The 21,315-nt window shown below is 37.7% G+C and overlaps 1 protein-coding gene and 1 pseudogene across 1 annotated transcript; both read right to left on the bottom strand.

Annotated features, from left to right (window-relative positions):
• Nucleotides 1-1,371: 1,371 nt before the first annotated feature.
• Nucleotides 1,372-2,215, bottom strand: LOC120176666 (pentatricopeptide repeat-containing protein At1g31430-like). Its single transcript, XM_039183052.1, has one exon. The coding sequence runs from the start codon at nt 2,010-2,012 to the stop codon at nt 1,389-1,391; it is 624 nt and encodes a 207-aa protein (XP_039038983.1). The 5' UTR covers nt 2,013-2,215; the 3' UTR covers nt 1,372-1,388.
• Nucleotides 2,216-3,458: 1,243 nt separating this feature from the next.
• LOC120176747 lies at nt 3,459-18,096 on the bottom strand (annotated as a pseudogene).
• Nucleotides 18,097-21,315: the final 3,219 nt, after the last annotated feature.

The raw sequence follows: 21,315 nt of genomic DNA, 5'->3' as shown, positions 1-21,315 counted from the left end.
GAAGTAGCGTATCTGAAACGCGTTTTCTTGAAGAGGCAGCGCCGTCTCTGGAATCTCTCTCGGGGATCACGGCCCAATGAAATATAAAACGCTGTCGTTTAAAGCATCAGGGCGGCTGGAAATTTCAGTCAACTTTTTTTGCTTTCCTTTCAAAGACTTTTTTTTTTCGAACACATTTGTTGAATAGTGTGTGAAATCAATTTGAGTAATAAAAAATAATAATGAAGTGGTCCAATTAAAAAGAAAAATAGAATTCAAAATCTTAATTTTCTTTTTCTGGGTTGGCGCATCCCGCTGTCGTTTAAAGACTTTTTTTTTCGAACACATTTGAATTGTAATTTTTAATTATGGGGAAAAGTTGGGGAAAGACTCCGGAACTTGGAATTCAATTTAGATTGGCGCTATTATGTCTAATTTACTCCTTTCATACATGGATTAAGACAAAGCTAAATGATGGGCATAGGAGCAAACGGGATGACACTTTGGTCACGTGGTTACCAACTGGAATTCACATGGACTCTTTCTCTTTTGTCTTCTTGAAACATGGTGTTAAGGGCCCATGCCAAGCTGTTGTCCTGAAAACATGCTTCAGTTTTTTTATCCATGCAACCATGGCTGAATTGAATGACAGTGGATCATTAGCTTCAACTTAAACATTACAAATTCTCAGGTTTAAACAATGAAGAAAATCCAATAACAAACTTGATTATTTGATTTCTTCAAAAAAAAAATGCTGGACAACCCAGTTTTCCATCTAAAACAAAATTTTCAAACACGGGATAAGGAGATTCTTAGCAATACGAACACGGTGTTGTCTGCAGAAGATGACAATCGTAAACTCGTGCCTTATGGAGTTGATGTCTTGATGATTGACTAGGATGCCTCCACAAACTCCTCTTGAAACATATTGAGTGTGCTCAACATTTATTTCTCCATTGTCACTCTGACAGAAATGTTGAAGCTTGTTCAGTAACTGTTCAATAATCACTTAGAATGTACCAAAAACGCCGATGTATTCCCTATTGGGCAGTATATGATCAAGAGACTGTTCTATTATCAAGTTATTGCACCATTGGTTTTAATGAGCTACAACTAGGCACCTTTTTGACTCCAAGATCTTTCACTTTTTCTCTAACCCCTTTTACATCTTCCCATAGATGCTGGCAAGAAGCGCATGAATACTGGAATCACTTGTTTCAATTCCTACAAGCCGTTGAGCTATCCGTTCTCCCATCTCAACATTTCCATAGGTCTTGCAAGCAAGCAAGGAACCATAAAGTGGAACCATGGTTTCATATCTTTGCTTGGTAAATCATCAATCAACTTCTCAACTTGAGCTAATAGTCCAGCTAGACTGAGTAGGTCATCAGACACGCATAGTGTTCCAACTATGGTTCCATCTGGTACACTTTTGACATGGACTCAAAAACCTTACGACCTTCTTCAACCAATCCCCAATGATTACAAGCACTTAAAACAGCTACAAAGGTGATATTGTCAGGTTTTTCATCGGTTTGTTTCATTTCCGAGAATAACTCAAGTGCCTTGCTTGTTTCCCCGTTAATTACCAGTCCAGATATAACTGAAGTCCAAAAGGCAGTATCCCTTTCCCTCACCCATAGAAATATCTCTAGAGCTTTCTCAACGCACCCACACTTTGCATACATTTCTATAAGGGCGGTACCAACAACAGTGTCTACAACAATTCCATTTTCACGAAGGTATCCATGAATCCATTTCCCTTGCTCGAGAGCTCCCAATTTAGCACATCCAGTTAGGAGAGAAACCAAAACAAACTTATCCGGTTTAACCCTTTGAATCAGCATTTCTTGAAACAGTTCGACTGCCTTGTCAAAACGGTTGAACAGCACATAACCATTAATCATAGCAGGCAAAAGAACTACATCCCTAACCGTACTTCTCTCAAAAAACTGTCTAGCTTCAGTCAGCCGACCACAATTTACATAGCCACACACCATACTGGTCCAACAATTAACATTTTTACTCGGCATCTAGTCAATAAGTTTCCTGACCATATCTAGACAACCACTTACAATACAGGTCTAACAAAGATTGCTCACTGTAGTAGTCAGTTCAAGTTCCTCCGTCACGGCAATATCCATGCCAAGTTCCAAATTTCCCAGTGCCGTGCAAGGTGAAAGAGTTTTTTACTCAGCATCTAGTCAATAAGTTTCCTGACCATATCTAGACAACCACACTTACAATAAAGGTCTAACAAAGATTGCTCACTGTAGTAGTCAGTTCAAGTTCCTCCGTCACGGCAATATCCATGCCAAGTTCCAAATTTCCCAGCGCCGTGCAAGTGAAAGAGTACTAACAACTGTAGCCTCATTAGGTTTAACCAGACCCTCTTTTTCATCATCTCAAAACAGTCACAGCATCTTCAAACTTCGCAGACTTAAAAACCCAGAAATCAACACATTCCAGGCAATCACATCTCTTCGAGGCATTTCATCAACAGCTTCTTCGAACTTAATCCAACCACTTGAACATACATATCTATAAGTGAATTATTGACATAAGCATCAAATTCATGCCGGATTTTGCCACCAACCCATGACTTTTCTGACCTAGGAAAACGTCTCCCAAGCCTCCGACGGCCTTAAAAACAAAAGGATAGGCGAAATTGTCAGGCCACAGCCCTTGTTCCCTAAGTTTCCCAAAGACCAATATTGGATTTTAGGACTACCATTTTTCACAAACATCTTGATTATAACATTGTAAATAACTAAAGATGGGTATTGAATGAGATTGAATATTTTTACATCGTATTGGAAGTCCCCGAGAGATGGGTCCGTACAAAAAGCAATGAGCTTGTTGAGAGTATTGCTGTCTTAGTGCAGACCGAGTAGGAAGGTTTGGGTTTGGATTTGCTTAAGGTGGTTCATGGATTTGCAGCTTTTGAGAAGAGAGATGCATGACTGTTTGGTTAGTGGAGAGTGAAAGGAGAAAAGGCGCGACTTTGATAATATGTAATGGCGGGAAATTAAGTGAAATAACAGAAGCCGATTTTGAAGGAGCATCAGATTTCTGAGCTTAGTTCTCTTCAATCTCCAACTAAAACGGCAAAGGATTAAGGATTTAATATGTAACAGACTATGGACTTTTTTGACCGGCTCGATCCATGGCTCAGGTAGGTTCCTTAATGATGATGGCATTAAAAGACTATTATTCGAAAAAGAGTGGTAATAACATATTTGAATTGTATACAGATCAGTTCAGTCTCTTAACAGGTCGCTGGTATTGATCAGCCTCTACAAGTTTCATTCCTGGATAGTTTAATTTGCTACATATCTATGACCTTTGGCAAGAATAAAATGCTTTACTGCAAGTTGCTTAGGTACCAGAAGCCGCAAATTATGTTTCTTTAATTAACATTTTAAGCTGTCACAGACGATTTGAGATCGGGAAAATAACGATCCGAGGTGATAATCTTGTTAATCCAATGAGAAATCTTCAAGCCAAATTAGAACTTCGTTTCTCTTCAATGCAATCCCCATAGAACAATGTAGAGATGGAATCAGAAACTAAGGTGAGTATATAAAGTAAAAAAACACTATAAAGGACATCCTATCTTGTTTCTTAGGTAACATGTAAGATGAGTCCCAATAAGTCAGCAAGCGAAGAAAAGTAGCAATTATCTAAGGGGCACCACCAAGTAGTATGCATCAAAGAAGCAAATTACAAAGTATGCATACAATAGTGCTCGTTCAAGAACGGAAGATTCATGGCTAAATTCAGCAGTTATGGGAACTTGATTAATTAACTTTTGTCATGATCAAAGTTTAGGAGGACGTTCAAGAGAAATGGCCTTTTATTAGATTACTTATGAAGCATAATTATTAAGGAAAGTCAAAATCATACCATCTTAAAGCTCCATGTTTGTCCCGGATCATTGTAGCGTGCAAGCAAACAGCCCATCTTTGATTTAAGACCATCTTAATAAGGCTAGAACGCAGTGCTTTCTCTTTCTCACGAACAGCTTCTCTGTCTGTTTTCCGAACTTCAATGCTGCGGTAATCCCCCCTTCCACCTTTCTCAAGTTAACTGTTTCTTGATTAGGATCTGGCAGACTGTTGAAGTACAGTACACAGCTTAGTTGCTTTAAAAAAAAAGCATCGAAGTAGAAAAAGGTTATTGTTGTCTTTACACAGCAGAATGTTTCAGACCCCTATAAAACCGAGAAGCCTCACCTGCTTAAATCTTTCTCCCATGGAAGAACAATTTGGATGGATACATCAGACAATGCAGGATCAAGTGCCTCGGTGAACATGGGAGTTGTCATTGGTATATTCTCTGTTGTAGAATTCTTACCAAAGATACACTATGCCAATGGAATCGATCAACCATATCAGGCATAAATGAATAAGTAAACCTTAAAATTGAAACCAGCATAATGAATTGGATTTTCCAGAAAAATTGAAAACACTTACTGTTGACGAAAACGGGTAAAGAAAACAAAAGAACACGAGAATTTTACGAGGTTCGGCAATGTGCTTGTCCCTCGGTGCCTAGGCGGGCTAGAAGTTTTATTCAATGATATTTAGGTCTAGGTTACATCTCTATTTATAATAGAAAACCCTGGTACATAATTACAAAATTAACCCTGTACCGTACGCGGGGGCTACGCCCCCCCCCCCCCAACCCACATAATTCATAACCCCACAACGACTTTCTTTGTAAGGACAGTTGATGTTCGCTTCGCTCATCCGCTCCATCTCCTGTCCTCTTTACGGTATATTTATGAGCCATACCTAACAAATCTCCACCTTGGCGAATATCCTGCCTCTTGAAAATTCAATGTGGGTTGGGTTACCTTGATTCTTTAACAACTCGAAACATTCAACAAGTCCAAGCAATGCTTGAACTTGTCTGTCGTAACTGGCTTAGTGAACATATCAGCGGCATTTTCATCAGTATGTACCTTCTGAAACAAAACCTCCAGATGCAACCAACTCTCTGATCTTGTGGAACCTTACATCAATAGTTTAGTTCTAGCCGATACACCTGATTCTTAGCCAAGTGAATAGCACTTTGATTATCACAAAGCAACTGAACTCCACCTTGTTGAATACCCAACTCCTTCACTAAACCAGTAAGCCATAAAGCTTCTTTTGCAGCTTCAGCGCTGCCATGTACTCAGCTTCAGTTGTAGATAGAGCCACAATAGATTGAACAGTAGACTTCCAACAAATAGGCCCTCCACCAAGAGTAAAGACATACCCTGTCGTAGATCTTCTATTATCCAAGTCACCTGCATAGTCTGAATCCACATATCCTACAACCAAAGGATTATCCCGCTGACTCCCAAAAAACAATTCCATGTCCCACAGTACCCTTTAGTACCGAAAGATCCACTTGACTGCTTCCCAAGTTGCTTACCAGGTTTAGACATGTACTTACAAACTTGACTAACAGCATGAGCTAAATCAGGACGAGTACATACCATCGCATACATCAAGCAGCCAACAGCATTAGAATACGGAACCTTTGCCATATCTTCAACTTCCTTATCTGTCTTGGGGCACTGTTCTGATGAGAGCTTAAAGTGATTCGCCAATGGAGTGCTAACTGGTTTTGCGTGCTCATCGCAAACCTTTCTAGCATTTCTCAACATAACCCCGTTGAGAGCCGCAGTTTCCTTTGTCCCTGCAAATTTCCATTCCAAGAATTTTCTTTGCAGCACCTAAATCTTTCATATCAAATTCTGACTCAATAAAGTTTCAAACCGATAACATCATCCATGTTCTTCGCAGCAATCAACATCATCAAACATACAGTAATAGAAAAATAAAGAACCATCATCAAGGCTCTTAACATAGACAACAATCATACTCACATCGGTTATAGCCAATCTTGATCATATAGGAGTCAAACCGTTTATACCACTGTCTCGGAGACTGTTTCAACCCGTACAAAGATTTCTTCAATCTGCAAACTAAATGCTCGTTCCAGGTTGAGTGAAACCTCAGGTTGTCGCATGTAGATCTGCTCCTCTAAATCACCATGCAAAAAAGCAGTTTTCATCCATCTGCTCTAAATGCAAATCCCAACTAGCACCAATGCAAGTACTGCTCGGATTGAAGTGTGCCTGACCCAGGAGAAAAAGATTTCATCATAATCAACTCCTTTCTGCTGTGAAAAACCCTTCGTACCAAACGAGCCTTGAACTTCTCCCCCTCTTTTTCTGTTAGAGAGAAACCAAAACAAAACTTATCCGGTTTAACCTTTGAATCAGCATTTCTTGAAACAGTTCGACTGCCTTGTCAAAAACGGTTGAACAGCACATAACCATTAATCATAGCAGGCAAAAGAACTACATCCCTAACCGTACTCTCAAAAAACAGTCTAGCTTCAGTCAGCCGACCACAATTTACATAGCCACACATACTGGTCCAACAATTAACATTTTTACTCGGCATCTAGTCAATAAGTTTCCTGACCATATCTAGACAACCACACTTACAATACAGGTCTAACAAAGATTGCTCACTGTAGTAGTCAGTTCAAGTTCCTCCGTCACGGCAATATCCATGCCAAGTTCCAAATTTCTCAGTGCCGTGCAAGGTGAAAGTTTTTACTCGGCATCTAGTCATAAGTTTCCTGACCATATCTAGACAACCACACTTACAATACAGGTCTAACAAAGATAGCTCACTGTAGTAGTCAGTTCAAGTTCCTCCGTCACGGCAATATCCATGCCAAGTTCCAAATTTCCCAGTGCCGTGCAAGGTGAAAGAGTACTAACAACTGTAGCCTCATTAGGTTTAACCAGACCCTCTTTTCTCATCATCTCAAAAACAGTCACAGCATCTTCAAACTTCGCAGACTTAAACAACCCAGAAATCAACACATTCCAGGCAATCACATCTCTTCGAGGCATTTCATCAAACAGCTTCTTCGAACAATTAATCCAACCCACTGAACATACATATCTATAAGTGAATTATTGACATAAGCATCAAATTCAAGCCGGATTTTGCCACCAACCCATGACTTTTCTGACCTAGGAAAACGTCTCCAAGCCTCCGACGGCCTTAAAAACAAAAGGATAGGCGAAATTATCAGGCCACAGCCCTTGTTCCCTAAGTTCCCAAAGACCAATATTGGATTTTAGGACTACCATTTTTCACAAACATCTGATTATAACATTGTAAATAACTAAGATGGGTATTGAATGAGATTGAATATTTTACATCGTATTGGAAGTCCCCGAGATGGGTCCGTACAAAAAGCAATGAGCTTGTTGAGAGTATTGCTGTCTTAGTGCAGACCGAGTAGGAAGGTTTGGGTTTGGATTTGCTTAAGGTGGTTCATGGATTTGCAGCTTTGAGAAGAGAGATGCATGACTGTTGGTTAGTGGAGAGTGAAAGGAGAAAAGGCGCGACTTTGATAATATGTAATGGCGGGAAATTAAGTGAAATAACGGAAGCCGATTTTGAAGGAGCATCAGATTTCTGAGCTTAGTTCTCTTCAATCTCCAACTAAAACGGCAAAGGATTAAGGATTTAATATGTAACAGACTATGGACTTTTTTGACCGGCTCGATCCATGGCTCAGGTAGGTTCCTTAATGATGATGGCATTAAAAGACTATTTATTCGAAAAGTAGTGGTAATAACATATTTGAATTGTATACAGATCAGTCAGCTCTTAACAGGTCGCTGGTATTGATCAGCCTCTACAAGTTTCATTCCTGGATAGTTTAATTTGCTACATATCTATGACCTTTGGCAAGAATAAAATGCTTTACACTGCAAGTTGCTTAGGTACCAGAAGCCGCAAATTATGTTTCTTTAATTAACATTTTAAGCTGTCACAGACGATTTGAGATCGGGAAAATAACGATCCGAGGTGAGTAATCTTGTTAATCCAATGAGAAATCTTCAAGCCAAATTAGAACTTCGTTTCTCTTCAATGCAATCCCCCATAGAACAATAGATGATGGAATCAGAAACTAAGGTGAGTATATAAAGTAATAAAAAAAATATGTTAAAGGACATCCTATCTTGTTTCTTAGGTAACATGTAAGATGAAGTCCCAATAAGTCAGCAAGCGAAGAAAAGTAGCAATTATCTAAGGGCACCACCAAGCTAGTATGCATCAAAGAAGCAAATTACAAAGTATGCATACAATAGTGCTCGTTCAAGAACGGAAGATTCATGGCTAAATCAGCAGTTATATGGAACTTGATTAATTAACTTTTGTCATGATCAAAGTTTAGGAGGACGTTCAAGAGAAATGGCCTTTTATTAGATTACTTATGAAGCATAATTATTAAGGAAAGTCAAAATCATACCATCTAAAGCTCCATGTTTGTCCCGGATCATTGTAGCGTGCAAGCAAACAGCCCATCTTGATTTAAGACCATCTTTAATAAGGCTAGAGCGCAGTGCTTTCTCTTTCTCACGAACAGCATTCTCTGTCTGTTTTCTGCTGACTTCAATGCTGCGGTAATCCCCCCTTCCACCTTTCTCAAGTTAACTGTTTCTTGATTAGGATCTGGCAGACTGTTGAAGTACAGTACACAGCTTAGTTGCTTTAAAAAAAAAGCATCGAAGTAGAAAAAGGTTATTGTTGTCTTTACACAGCAGAATGTTTCAGACCCCTATAAAACCGAGAAGCCTCACCTGCTTAAATCTTTCTCCCATGGAAGAACAATTTGGATGGATACATCAGACAATGCAGGATCAAGTGCCTCGGTGAACATGGGAGTTGTCATTGGTATATTCTCTGTTGTAGAATTCTTACCAAAGATACCTATGCCAATGGAATCGATCAACCATATCAGGCATAAATGAATAAGTAAACCTTAAAATTGAAACCAGCATAATGAATTGGATTTTCCAGAAAAATTGAAAACACTTACCAGCAACAGCATTAAAGCCAGTTGACCCTAACAGCTCGTCTCCATTTGTTTCTACTACTATGAACGGTCCATATTTCCTTACCTGCATAACATCTAACAGTTATACACTGTGAATACTACATCGTGGATGCAAAATTTCTCCAAGGATCCTACTCGATACTGAATCAGTTTACCAAACAATTACCCCCCCTTTTCATTCATATTTTTCGAATCACAGGCTTATTATGCGTCTGTGGTTATAAACCGAAATGGAATGAGTTTATCTACCCAGCAGACTATATAGTTCATAGATTATAGATGTAGAACTGATTTTATTCCAAATTTTCTTTAAAGAAGGGGAGACATAACACGACCTCATATTGCAGTCCAAGTCAGGAGTCTTATAAATCCGCAACTGAGAAATAAGATAACATTCTAGAACATATAAGATGCGACAAAACCACATATTTATGACTTTAAAAATGCCATTTTTGCAGAATCAAATAGACATACCCGCCTTAATGCATCCCACAAACCTTCTAGTGAAAAATACTCATTTTTCTCTACAGAATCCCAAAGTCCTACAGTACATTACATATAGCGATTTTCACAAAGACGTCAAAATTACCCAATGAAAATTTGTTTTCTTGGAGAAAGTAAAAACCTAACCACGTGGTTGGAGAACTTTCCATTGTTTGGGTTAATGCCCATAACAGAAGTACCAGTAAGACCAGTTCAGGCTTCCAAGGCAAAAGCATCAACTTCATCACCATAGTCCACCTTGTTGTTATAAGTTCCTGTCTATACCAACTCAACCCGTCAAATAAGCAAAGACCCAAGCTGAAAAGAGTTCTGAAGCTATTAAAAAAAATGCTATAATAAATCGAACCTGTCTATACCAACTCAACCCGTCAAATAAGCAAGACCCAAGCTGAAAAACCTTGTTGTTATAAGTTCTATACCAACTCAACCCGTCAAATAAGCAAACCCAAGCTGAAAAGAGTTCTGAAGCTATTAAAAAAAAGCTATAATAAATCGAACCTGCTTGACCCAAAGCAATTGAAACAGAGGCCTAAAGAGAAACTTCAACAAAGAAATGTTAAACAATAACCACTAATGGTATCGTGCTTGGTTATGGGGCCTCTGAACTTGACTTGTTCATCATATGCCGTTCGATCAATCCCTTGATTATCAAACAGATGGGGAAGATCGTCATACAAGTTTCATATTTTTTTTTAGTTGGAACAATTATTTATTGTTTTCGTCATCGACCTTTGAGTTAGGTAGTCCGAATACCTAAAAATATCTTTTAAAAATAATTTTAAAAAAATCATTTTTAAGACAAAAAATAATTTGCGTTTACCAAATATTCAATTAAAATGGGTTTGGGAGTCGTTTACGCGTGAGGAATGATTAACACCCTCACAACGCCCAAAATTAGTACTGTGTCGCTTACACGTTGTCGTAATGGTGGAAATCCTGGATCAAATATCAAGTTAAAATATGATCCAATTATTAAACATCGATTAATTTGGTTCAAATTAATTATTTAAAGAAAATTCTTTAACATGATAAGAAATCTATCAACAATATGTACTTAAAGGATTAAAACAACATAAATAGAAAATTAAAGGACTAAACAGTAAAATGGAAATTTTAAAGACAAAAATAACACAAACAGAAATTTAAAGAACTAAAATGGTAAAAAAAATTAAAGTCCCAATAGTAATTACAGAAACTTAAAAGACCTAATAGAAAAACTAGAAACTTAGAGGACCTAAATAGCAAAACATAAACTCAAAGGATGACACAATAATTAAACCAACTTCCAACAATACTAAAATACCATTTTACACATATCATGACCAAATCAATATTAGCAAAATACATAATAAAATCGATGATTAAATTGAAATAACTGCAAATATGATGACCTAAATAAATCAATAAAAACACATAATGTTTAAATATGGATAAACTAAAGTACGAGGACATAGATTCAAATATGATCATAAAAACATTTAAAAACAAATAAGGTCGAAATTATAATGTGAACAAAATATAAGCTCGAAATAAAAGGAAATAAAACTTTCATAAGTGACTAAAATAATATAGTACAAACCAAGAGGGGTCTAAAATGTAATTAGACCTTTTTGCAAAAACACACCGAAGATAAGGTAAAACGATACCGTTTTGCGTGTAGAATATAAGCCCAAAATGAGCTTCGCTCGCGCATGCTTCTTCATTTCTCAACTAGAAGAAATTGAGTGAGAGAGTAGAGAGAATACTCTCCACTCTCACTAGAGAAATAAATCTGCCACCTACGATGGCACCTGCGGCGGCGCTCGCGACGACGCACGGTGGTCGACTAAACCAAATTACCCCAATCGATTCCTCTCCTTCCCCTTTAACCCAAACCCAACGTAATCTCACCTAAAAACCATCCTAGCCTCGTAGATCTAGGTTTTATATTTCGGGTATTTTGAAAAAAATGGTGATTTGGCTTTCTTGACTTCCCACAAAGGTAAGGTTTTTCTCTCTTTTTTATTTGGTTCGATTCTTTTTTCTTCTGAATCGAATGATTCCCTGTTCGAATCTCCTCTCTTGTTATTTTCCCCTTTTTTCTGTTCGAAACCCCTACACCAAATACTCTCCCAATCGATTCCTCTCGCCTCCGATTTTATTTTCATTGTCTTCACCGAATCCCACTTGTCCTTTTGCATGTTAATTTCTTTGCATTTGGTGAGATATTGATGTTTTTAGGTGGGATTAGGTGAATTTGTTTTTTACTTGGAAATTTGCTTAAACTTTAGGTGGATGAATGATTCTTTGACTTTGGAGATGATATGTGACTATTGTTGCAGGTTTCACGTGATATGTTGAAGATAGCATTTGAAATGGTCACAGGTCGGGTTTTTATTGGACACAGGTCTGGATCGGGTCAAGCTTGAACAGGGTCTCGGGTTGAGCTTGTTGGGTTTTGCACTTGTATTTGTTTTGGGCCTGGGATTTGTAATCTGCAAAAAAATGTAAATAAAATAATATAATAATAATAATAAATAATAATAATATTTTATCCCAGTCAAAAAAGGGTGTCTACATCTGCCCTCTTTGTATATTCTTGTATTAACAAGAATAGGACAAAGACGAAAAGACAACCAGTTTTTGTCCGGTCTTTTTTTTTGTTTTGAGACTTGATATATTGGGGAACAAATGTAATTGGGCTTCCTGGAATTGGACCTTTGTCTTATTAAAGATTTCGGCTTGAAAATTCTTCCGGAAAATAATTCTTTGCTTGAGCTATGTTGTACTAAGTTGAGAGACACCCCCTATTGTTGCAGATGACCCATTTGCTATGAAACTAAGTCAATCCACTCGAACACGATATCCTTCGTCGTGAAGTTGAAATCATGGACGACTCATTTGCTATGACGTTGAGCTTTGAATTGGATATCCTTCATTGTGAAGTTGAAATCCTACTCGATACTAAATCAGATTACCAAACAATTACCCTTCCCCCTTTTCATTAGTATTTTTCGAATCACAGGCTTATTTATGCCTGTGTGGTTATAAAACCGAAATGGAAATAGTTTATCTACCCAACAGACTATATAGTTCATAGATTATAGATGTAGAACTTATTTTATTCCAAATTTTCTTTAAAGAAAGTGGAGAACATAACACGACCTCATAATTTACAGTCCAAGTCAGGAGTCTTATAAATCCGCAACTGAGAAATAAGATAACATTCTAGAACATATAAGATGCGAAAAAACCACATATTTATGACTTTAAAAATGCCATTTTTGTAGAATCAAATAGCCATACCCACCTTAATACATCCCACAAACAACAACAACAACAACAAAACCCAATTCCCATATGCAATGGGGTAAGGGGGAGGTAGGGTAGTAGGCTTCCCCCAACGCCAGGTTGAGAGTAGCTTCCATGGAAGACCTCCGGCAGTCAGAAAATTAAAAATATAGATAAAATGCAAAACATGTATAAATAAATACATAAATACATAGTTGAACAGTATTCATATGCAGTCAAAATATCATTAATATCATATGCGCATTTGAAATGGGAAGTAATCTCTGCAAATAAATCCCTGCGAAAAAATCTCTGCATATAGACAGAAACGTAAGACCCGACTAAATTTAAAAGTGAAGAGAATATTACACAGAAGTCCACGATAGCAAGCCTAATTTTAAGCCTTCATAAATACCAATAACAGAAACGTATAAAAGTAAAATTCATGGAAATTACTACAAAGCATTAAAAGAAGACAGAGTTGATACACCCTAGAGATGTGACCCACACTACTTGACTACCCTAGTCTTTAGTCTCCATACTTTCCTATCAGAGGTCATGTCCTCGGTAAGGGCTAAATCCATCAAATCAGATCTCAAGCAGTCTTCCCACTTCCGCCTTGGTCATCTCTCCTTCTAGCACCGTCGACTGTAATCGACTCTACCCTCCTGACCGTATCCGACGGTAGTCGCCTAAGGACATGCCCAAACCACCGTAGTCTTCTCTCCCTCAATTTTTCAGAAACAGGCACCACCCCCAAGGACATCCTAATACTAGAGTTTGTTGTCATCCCACATAGTCTACCGCATGTCCATCAAGCTTTCTCATTTCTGCAGCCTCTATCCTTCTTACATGATCCTTCTTAGTTGCCCAACATTCTGATCCATACAACAACGCTGGTCTTATTGCCATTCTATAAAATTTTCCCTTAAGTTTTAGAGGCACCTTCTTGTCACACAAAACTCCAGTAGCAGCCCTCCACTTTAGCCATCCCGCCTTTATACAGTGTGTTACATCATCATCTACACCCCCATCTTTATGTATCATAGACCCTAGGTACTTGAAACAATCCTTTGAGGGGAGAACGTGTCATTCTATGCATACTTCTACATCTTCATCATTTTGGTCCCCACTGAAGTTTGAACATAAATACTCTGTCTTTTCAATATTGATCCTTAGACCTTTTTCTTCCAAAGCAGTCTTCCAGGTAGTCAGTTATTATTCAACTCAGATTTTTTTCGCAACTAGGACAATATCGTCAGCGAAAAACATACACCATGGTACACCGTCTGGTATCGCACAATAGATGTCGTCCATAATCAAGGCGAAGATGTAAGGACTAAGAGCCGACCCCTGGTGGAGTCCGATTTCCACCGGGAATGCCTCGGTGTCGCCAACTGTAGTCCTAACGTGTGTAGTAGATCTACAATACATATCACGAATCGCCCGGATATAAGCAGTTGGGATCCGTCTCGTTTCCAAAGTCTTCCAAATCGTATCTCGGGGAACGCTATCATAAGTCTTCTCAAGGTCAATGAACGCCATGTGAAGATCTCTAGACTTTTCCCTATATTTCTCCATAAGTCGTCGAAGTAGATGAATCGCCTCCGTGGTAGACCTGCCTGGCATAAATCCAAATTGGTTTTCCAAAACCCTAGTAACTTGTCTCAACCTAGCCTCTATCACCCTTTCCCATAGCTTCATGGTATGACTGAGTAGTTTAATACCTCTGTAGTTACCAACATTAGGGATCTCCTTTATTCTTATAGATTGGTATCACCGTGGACTCTCTCCACTCCTTTGGCATCTTGGCAGTCTCTAAAATAATATTAAAGATGTTGGTCAACCACTTAACTCCCTCTTCTCCTAGGGCCAACCACACAGTGATAGGAATTTGATCAAGACCGACAGCTTTGTCCCTTCCCATCTTTCTAAGAGCCATTTTGACTTCCTTAAACCCAATCCTACTTGTAGGGCATTCATTGGTCGTAGTATGATGGTCGGCTGACCCATCAACGGTACTATCTCTACAGGGAGAGGCACCCTCATTAAATAAGCCAAAAAGTAACTACCCCAAACCTCTAATATCATGATCTTTCGCTAGAAGAACACCATTGTTGTCCTTAATAAACCTAATGCTACCTAGATCCTTTTTCCTATTCTCCCTAGATTTTGCAAGCCTGAAGATGCCGTTTTGTCATTCCTTGGTGTCTAATCTCTTGTACATTTCCTCGTATGCCTTATCATTTGCTTTAGCCACCGTTTTCTTGGCTTCCCGCTTTGCCTCCTTGTATCTTTGTTTAGCTCTCGACCTTTAATTCGTCGTCATTGCATTGTAGAAATTACTTGAAGCAAGTTTGCTTTGTCTTCACCTTAGTTTGGACTTCGTCGTTCCACTACCACGATTCTTTATGTTCCTTGGCCTTCCCCGTCGACAACCCCAGGGTGTTTTTACCCATCTCTCTGATGGAATTTGCCATATTTTTCCATAACAAATCTGCATTATTTGAGATTGTAGTTCCAAAACCTGTATTAGACAAAACCTTACTCTTAAAGTCGTCAGTTGTCGCTCCATGTAACTTCTTCTAAAGGATCCTAGGTTTACCCAGTTTAGCTCTCCTATGAGTGCTCCGCCCGTGCGGTACGCGGAACACCAAAACCAACAATTTGTGTTGTGATGCACATGCCTCTTCAGGGTACACCTTACAGTCAATGCAAGCCCATCGATCCCGATTTCGAGCCAGGATGTAGTCGATTTGGGTACAATGCCCCCCGCTATGAAACATAATCAAGTTTGCATCTCTCTTATTAAATAAGGAGTTAGTGACCACTAAATCGTGTGCAAATAGTAAATTCAAGCAACGTACGTCCCTCATCGTTCCTGCTACCATAACCGAAACCCCCATGAACACCGTCAAACCCGTCGGTTACACTACCTATATGGCCATTGAAGTCTCCCACTATGAAAACTCTTTGGTCCTCCGGAATGTTCCTAAGTACATCATCTAACTGATCCCAAAAGCAACGTTTCTCCCCCTCCCCTAGGCCAACGTGTGGGGCGTACACTGAAAGGACATTCATCACTTCCTCTTCTATAATAACCTTAATCATCATGATCCTATCCCGGTATCTACAAACCTCAACTACATTTTCCTTGAGCCTAGAGGATACCAAGATACCCACCCCATTTCTAGCTTTATCTACGCCTGAATACCACAACTTGTACCCATTACACTCTCTAGCGCGAGCCCCTTTCCACCTAGTCTCCTGAATACATGCAAAATCTATTTTCCTATTATTAAGTACGTCGGTCAGCTCCAGCAGCCTAGCATTTAATGTGCCTACATTCAACGAGCAAACTCTAAGTCTAGTCTCCTTGTCACCACTATGTTGAGCCCTCCCCCTATACGTCCCATGGGCTCTAAAAGAAGGACATGACCTCAAGTAATCATCTATAGTCGAAGCTATGAGAAACTATGGAAAATGAATCCAAAGAAGACAGAAGATGCACCAGAAAACGCTAGAGAATTGAAGGGTACTAAAAAACCTAGTTGGTTACTAAGTACGATTTTAATTTATTGCTAGTAAGTTTATTAACAATTATAAGATAAATTGTGTAATTAGGTTAATAATAATAATAAGTAAGTTTATTAACAATTATAAAGTAAATTGCGTAAACAAATGTACGAACGTCAATGGATTGAGAAACGAATTTCAGAAAATATTTGAATTAACAATCAAAACTATTTTTCTTGGCTCCAAAACATTAAACGATAGTTTTAGAAAATATTAGAATCATGCAAATACTACAAGATCGCAAAAAATTAAACTGAAAATTCTAGAAATCCAATAATCAATTACCTCAATAAAAATTGCTTCTTTTAAAGAACTTATTCCAAATAGACACAGAAAAACCAGATCTAGAAATCCACAAAAAAAAAAATTGAACTGACAAGAAATAACTAGAAATTATAGAACAGATCAAATATGGAGAAATAAGTGAAGTATAGCGAAGAAGAAGTGAACTTTCCTGTGTGAGAGAGTAAAGATGAGCAAAAACGTCTTCCTTTCAGTTCTTTTAACGGTAGCTGTTCAAAACACAAACTCTCTGGTGTTGAAGTTGAAGATGAAAATCTGAAAGCAAGAGGAACCCGCAAATTCTTCTACAGATACGGGAAATCCAAGAGAATTAAGATAAGTTCTCAGGTGTGCCGATGAAATCGAGTCCAGTTTAGAAGTGCGTTCGAAGAGAAGAGACGCTATTTAGATCCAAACGCAGAGAGAGAGAGAGGCTTTGGATCCAAAGTCTATGGCCCATTCTCTGTTCTAGAAGGAGAAAAATTAAAGATGCTGAAAAGGAAAGGAGAAAGAGCACAGCTCACACGGCTGAATCTAAGCCTGAGCCTGAGACTGAGTCAGAGCCTCTGGTTCAGTACTGGCCTGTGAAAAGAAACGGAGCCTACATCCCACAAATCTTCTAGTGAAAAATACTCATTGTTCTTACAGAATCCCAAAAGTCCTACAGTACATTACATATAGCGATTTTCACAAAGACTTCAAAATTACCCACTGAAAAATTGTTTTCTTGGAGAAAGTAAAAACCTAACCACGTGGTTAGAGAACTTTCCATAGTTTGGGTTAATGCCCATAACAGAAGTTCCAGTAAAGACCAGTTTAGGTTTCCAAGGCAAAAGCATCAACTTCATCACCATAGTCCACCTTGTTGTTATATCAGAAGGTCCTGTCTATACCAACTCAACCCGTCAATAAGCAAAGACCCAAGCTGAAAAGAGTTCTGAAGCTATTAAAAAAACGCTATAATAAATCGAACCTTCTTGACCCAATGCAATTGAAATAGAGGCCTAAAGAGAATCTTCAACAAAGAAAAAATTAGCTGACCCTATTCTCATATGTAACGAGGTAAGGGGAGGTATGATAATAGGCTGTCCCAAAGCCAGGTTGAGAGCAGCTTCCGTGGAAGACCTCCGTTATGAATTACCCTCAGTGGGACTCGATCCTACGACTACAAAATTAAGAACCCCGCGCTCTACCATTAAACAAATAACCACTAATGGTATCGTGCTTGGTTATGGAGTCACTGAACTTGACTTGTTCATCATATGCCGTTCGATCAATCCCTTGATCATCAAACAGATGGGGAAGATCGTCATACAAGAAACTAACTAACCCTTCAACATCAACAGTTGGTTTCGGCGGGCTGCTTTGCTCCACCAGGCTTAATTTACGTGCCCACTTTAACTTTTGGTTCCTAGGGATGAGGTCTTTTCTTTTCTTGAAGATTGTTGTAGGATGCAAAGAAGTAGAAGGGATTCCGGTGGTGGCAACACGTCGGCAACTGCCGCAGCACGGAAGGATTGGCCGGAGAATTTGAGTTAAAATGTGGGCGGTAGCCATTGGTTCAATAAATGAGAGCTGCTGCTTTAGTTTACGTGGAGCAACCTTGAGGCTTTGGTTTGAAGCCGAGGCAAACGGCTAATGTCAGCCAGGGAAAGGATAGGCTGCCATTGGTTCAGGCCTCCGCAATTTTAGCTCAGGCGAACATCATTTTTGTTGCAACTACATTTAGTGAGTACTCGTTGTCGATTAAAATAAAAACGATTTCTACTCATGTGCGGATCTTATCTTTTTCAGTCATTTTTACCTGCCAGTGTTGAGCTTCAACGTATATACGGGAAGGATGAAATGGAACACTCTTTTGTGTACAGAAGAGGGAAGCTTGTTAATGGGTGACGGCACCACGGACTGAACCTGCTTTTTCTAAACATAGGCTAGGGAACATGTTAAAAAGCAGGGAACCTATAATTATGTATTTCTTTGTATCACAGCAGGGAACCTATAATTATGGATTTAATCTTTCTATTTTGCTGAAATGTGAGATTTAATTTCTTTATAATGTTGTGTAAACATCAGTTTATCAATTTAAAGTTACTTCTGTCAGGGAAGCAAATTTATAAGCGCTAATTAATTATCAATTTAAATATTTTTTAAATTTGACAAAACTCAATTAAAACCTAGCTAAGCTCAACTCAACTTGAATAAAAGCATATTGGAATGCTTAAATCGCTCACAAATTTTAAAAAGTATGAAAAGTAGGCCCAACTCAGTGGTCTGATTCTTGGCATGAAGGGGTTCTTAACTTCAACTCAAAATACCAAAGTGGGTAGACAAATTTGCTTTCAAGCACAATGTCATTTAGGAAGAACAATCTAATATGATTATATGTTGCATGGTGTCAAGGATCTGTACTTTCACACCAAAAGAGTAGATGTAAAAATAATGATGAGCAGGAGCATACAAACATTATCGATATAGTTATAATGAAATTAGTTTTCCCAAACTGAAAGAGCTCTCGAGAGAAATATACCCTAATAAACGAATTTATTACTCTAATATGGAAGGGAAGAAATCGGCAACATACTTGATGGTCGGAGTTGGTGACCGTACTTGTGACAACGACGTGATGCAGGGTCGGATTTTTGATAAGAGTTGAAAGGAAGAAGAAGGTTCAAATAAAATTAGGGATTTGGATCCCGATATGTTAAAGTAATGTTCAGTAACAGTGTTTTTTACGTAAACGCCACTAGGTTATATGACAATTGCGGCGTTTGGTATTAAAACACCACTAAACTATAGGTCGATCATGGTGCTTATCAAAAAATGTCGCCTTATACTATTCAATCGCGACGGTTTAAATAAAAATGCCGCTAAGGTAACTACCTATTGCGGCGCTACTCCATAAACACCGCTACTGATTTTATTTGGCATGCATTTCCTAAAGTTCGAGTCTTTAGCGGTGTTTGTATAAAAATGTCACTAAAGTACCAATCTATAGTGACGTTTGTATAAAAATGCCACTAAAATACGAGTCTATAACGGTCTTTTTATAAAAATGCCACTAAAGTTCGAGTATATAACGTCGTTTGCGTAAAATACCACGAAAATATGAGTCTTTAGCGGCGTTTATATAAAAAAATGCCACTAAAGTACGAGTTTATATCGGCGTTTGTATAAAAACGCCGCTATAGTACGAGTCTTTAGTGGCATTTGTATACAAACGCCTCTAAAGTAATAATCTTTAGCGGCGTTTGTATACAAATACCACTAAAGTAAGAGTCTTTTGCGGCGTTTATTCAAAAAATGTCGCTATAAACCCATTTTGCTGTAGTGATGTGACATCCTTAACTTGTATTCGGATATGAATACTGGTTAAGGATGTTACAAGCTCGAACTTGATTCGGTCAAAAGTTATTTAATACTCGATTCGGGTTAACTCGCCTCGAGATCTTAATGAATTGAGTCGAGAAAAGCCCAAGTCAACTTGATAAGTTCGCGAACAACTCGTTAATAATTACTTATACACTCTTTTAATAGTTTTTGTTTATATTAGACTCTATATGGTAATAATAGATTTTATCTATAATTAAAAGATAAAGAAAAAATTTATGTGATTTTTGTTGGATTAAAATCCATAATTATGATCACATATTTATAATATATATTGTCATCATAAAATATAACATAAGTTGAATGGCCAGTTATATTATAAAATCATAAGGTTTTAGAAGTTTCATAGAAATAAAAGTGTAAATACTATTAAAGTTGTATTTATAATTTGATTGACACAGAGTTATAAGCACAAATAATAATTAGGGATGACTTGGGTTGGGTCAGATTTTCACCTACTCCGACCGACATATATTACCAAAAACAAAAGAACTGTAAATTTACGTTTAACAAAAAAGCAAAAACCCATGCCCGGAGATAAATTAATCAAGTGTACAAGTAGAAATGAAATCTAAACAATGAACCATGTAAACAAAAAAAAAATTATTTACAAAAGTTTTTGATGAATGCAGCGGAAACTAAAGAAAAGCAAGTTATACAAATCAAATCGAAAATTAAAAAAATATAAGCTAAATAAAAAAAACAAAGAAACAACAAAATCTAGATTTTTCATAAACAAAAATAAATGCTTAGAAGAAAATTTGCTCGAAAATACAAAAAAAAAATCCAGTAAACTCAAACTAAAGATCTCATATCTTGAACAAAAACAATGAACAAAAAAACCTAAAAAGGAGAGAATATAAGTAACGAAACAAGAAAATAAAGTAATTTTTTATCATTCAAACATTTGAATGAGATAGATAGGATTTAGAAGAAGAAATGAAAGATTTTTGGGAGATGGGGTAAGCCTGCGGCAGATAAAAGGAGGAGGCAAGAGAATAACTGAAAAAGCAAACACTAAATAATATATATAGACAATGGCATTTTCGTAAATAAGTTTATATATATAATACAATTAAAAATATCTGGGTCGGGTTGAATCAGAATTTTTTTTATATATAACCCGACTCCAACCCGAACCTGAAAATCTTCAGTAAACCTGATTCAACCTGACCCAAACCCGAATTTTTTTTATAAAAAATCTGCTCCTACTGGGTCGAAATCCGTCGAATCAAGGTGAATTTGTCATCCCTAACAATAATTAATTCTTAAATCAATTATATAAAGAGTTATGATACCTAAGAAATAGACAATATCGTATTTACTCTTATCATCGTCAGAGAGTTTATACTTAAGAGAAATTTATTTCTTGGAATATCACAACCAAAG

This window comes from Hibiscus syriacus, unplaced genomic scaffold (genome assembly GCF_006381635.1).
Source record: "Hibiscus syriacus cultivar Baekdansim isolate YM2019G1 unplaced genomic scaffold, ASM638163v2 tig00003403_pilon, whole genome shotgun sequence".
Lineage (NCBI taxonomy): Eukaryota > Viridiplantae > Streptophyta > Magnoliopsida > Malvales > Malvaceae > Hibiscus > Hibiscus syriacus.
This window is presented reverse-complemented; position numbering and strand designations above follow the sequence as displayed.

Coding starts and splice junctions, on each gene's coding strand:
- LOC120176666 (XM_039183052.1), bottom strand. CDS start 2,012: ATGCCGAGTAAAAATGTTAATTGTTGGACCAGTATGGTGTGTGGCTAT.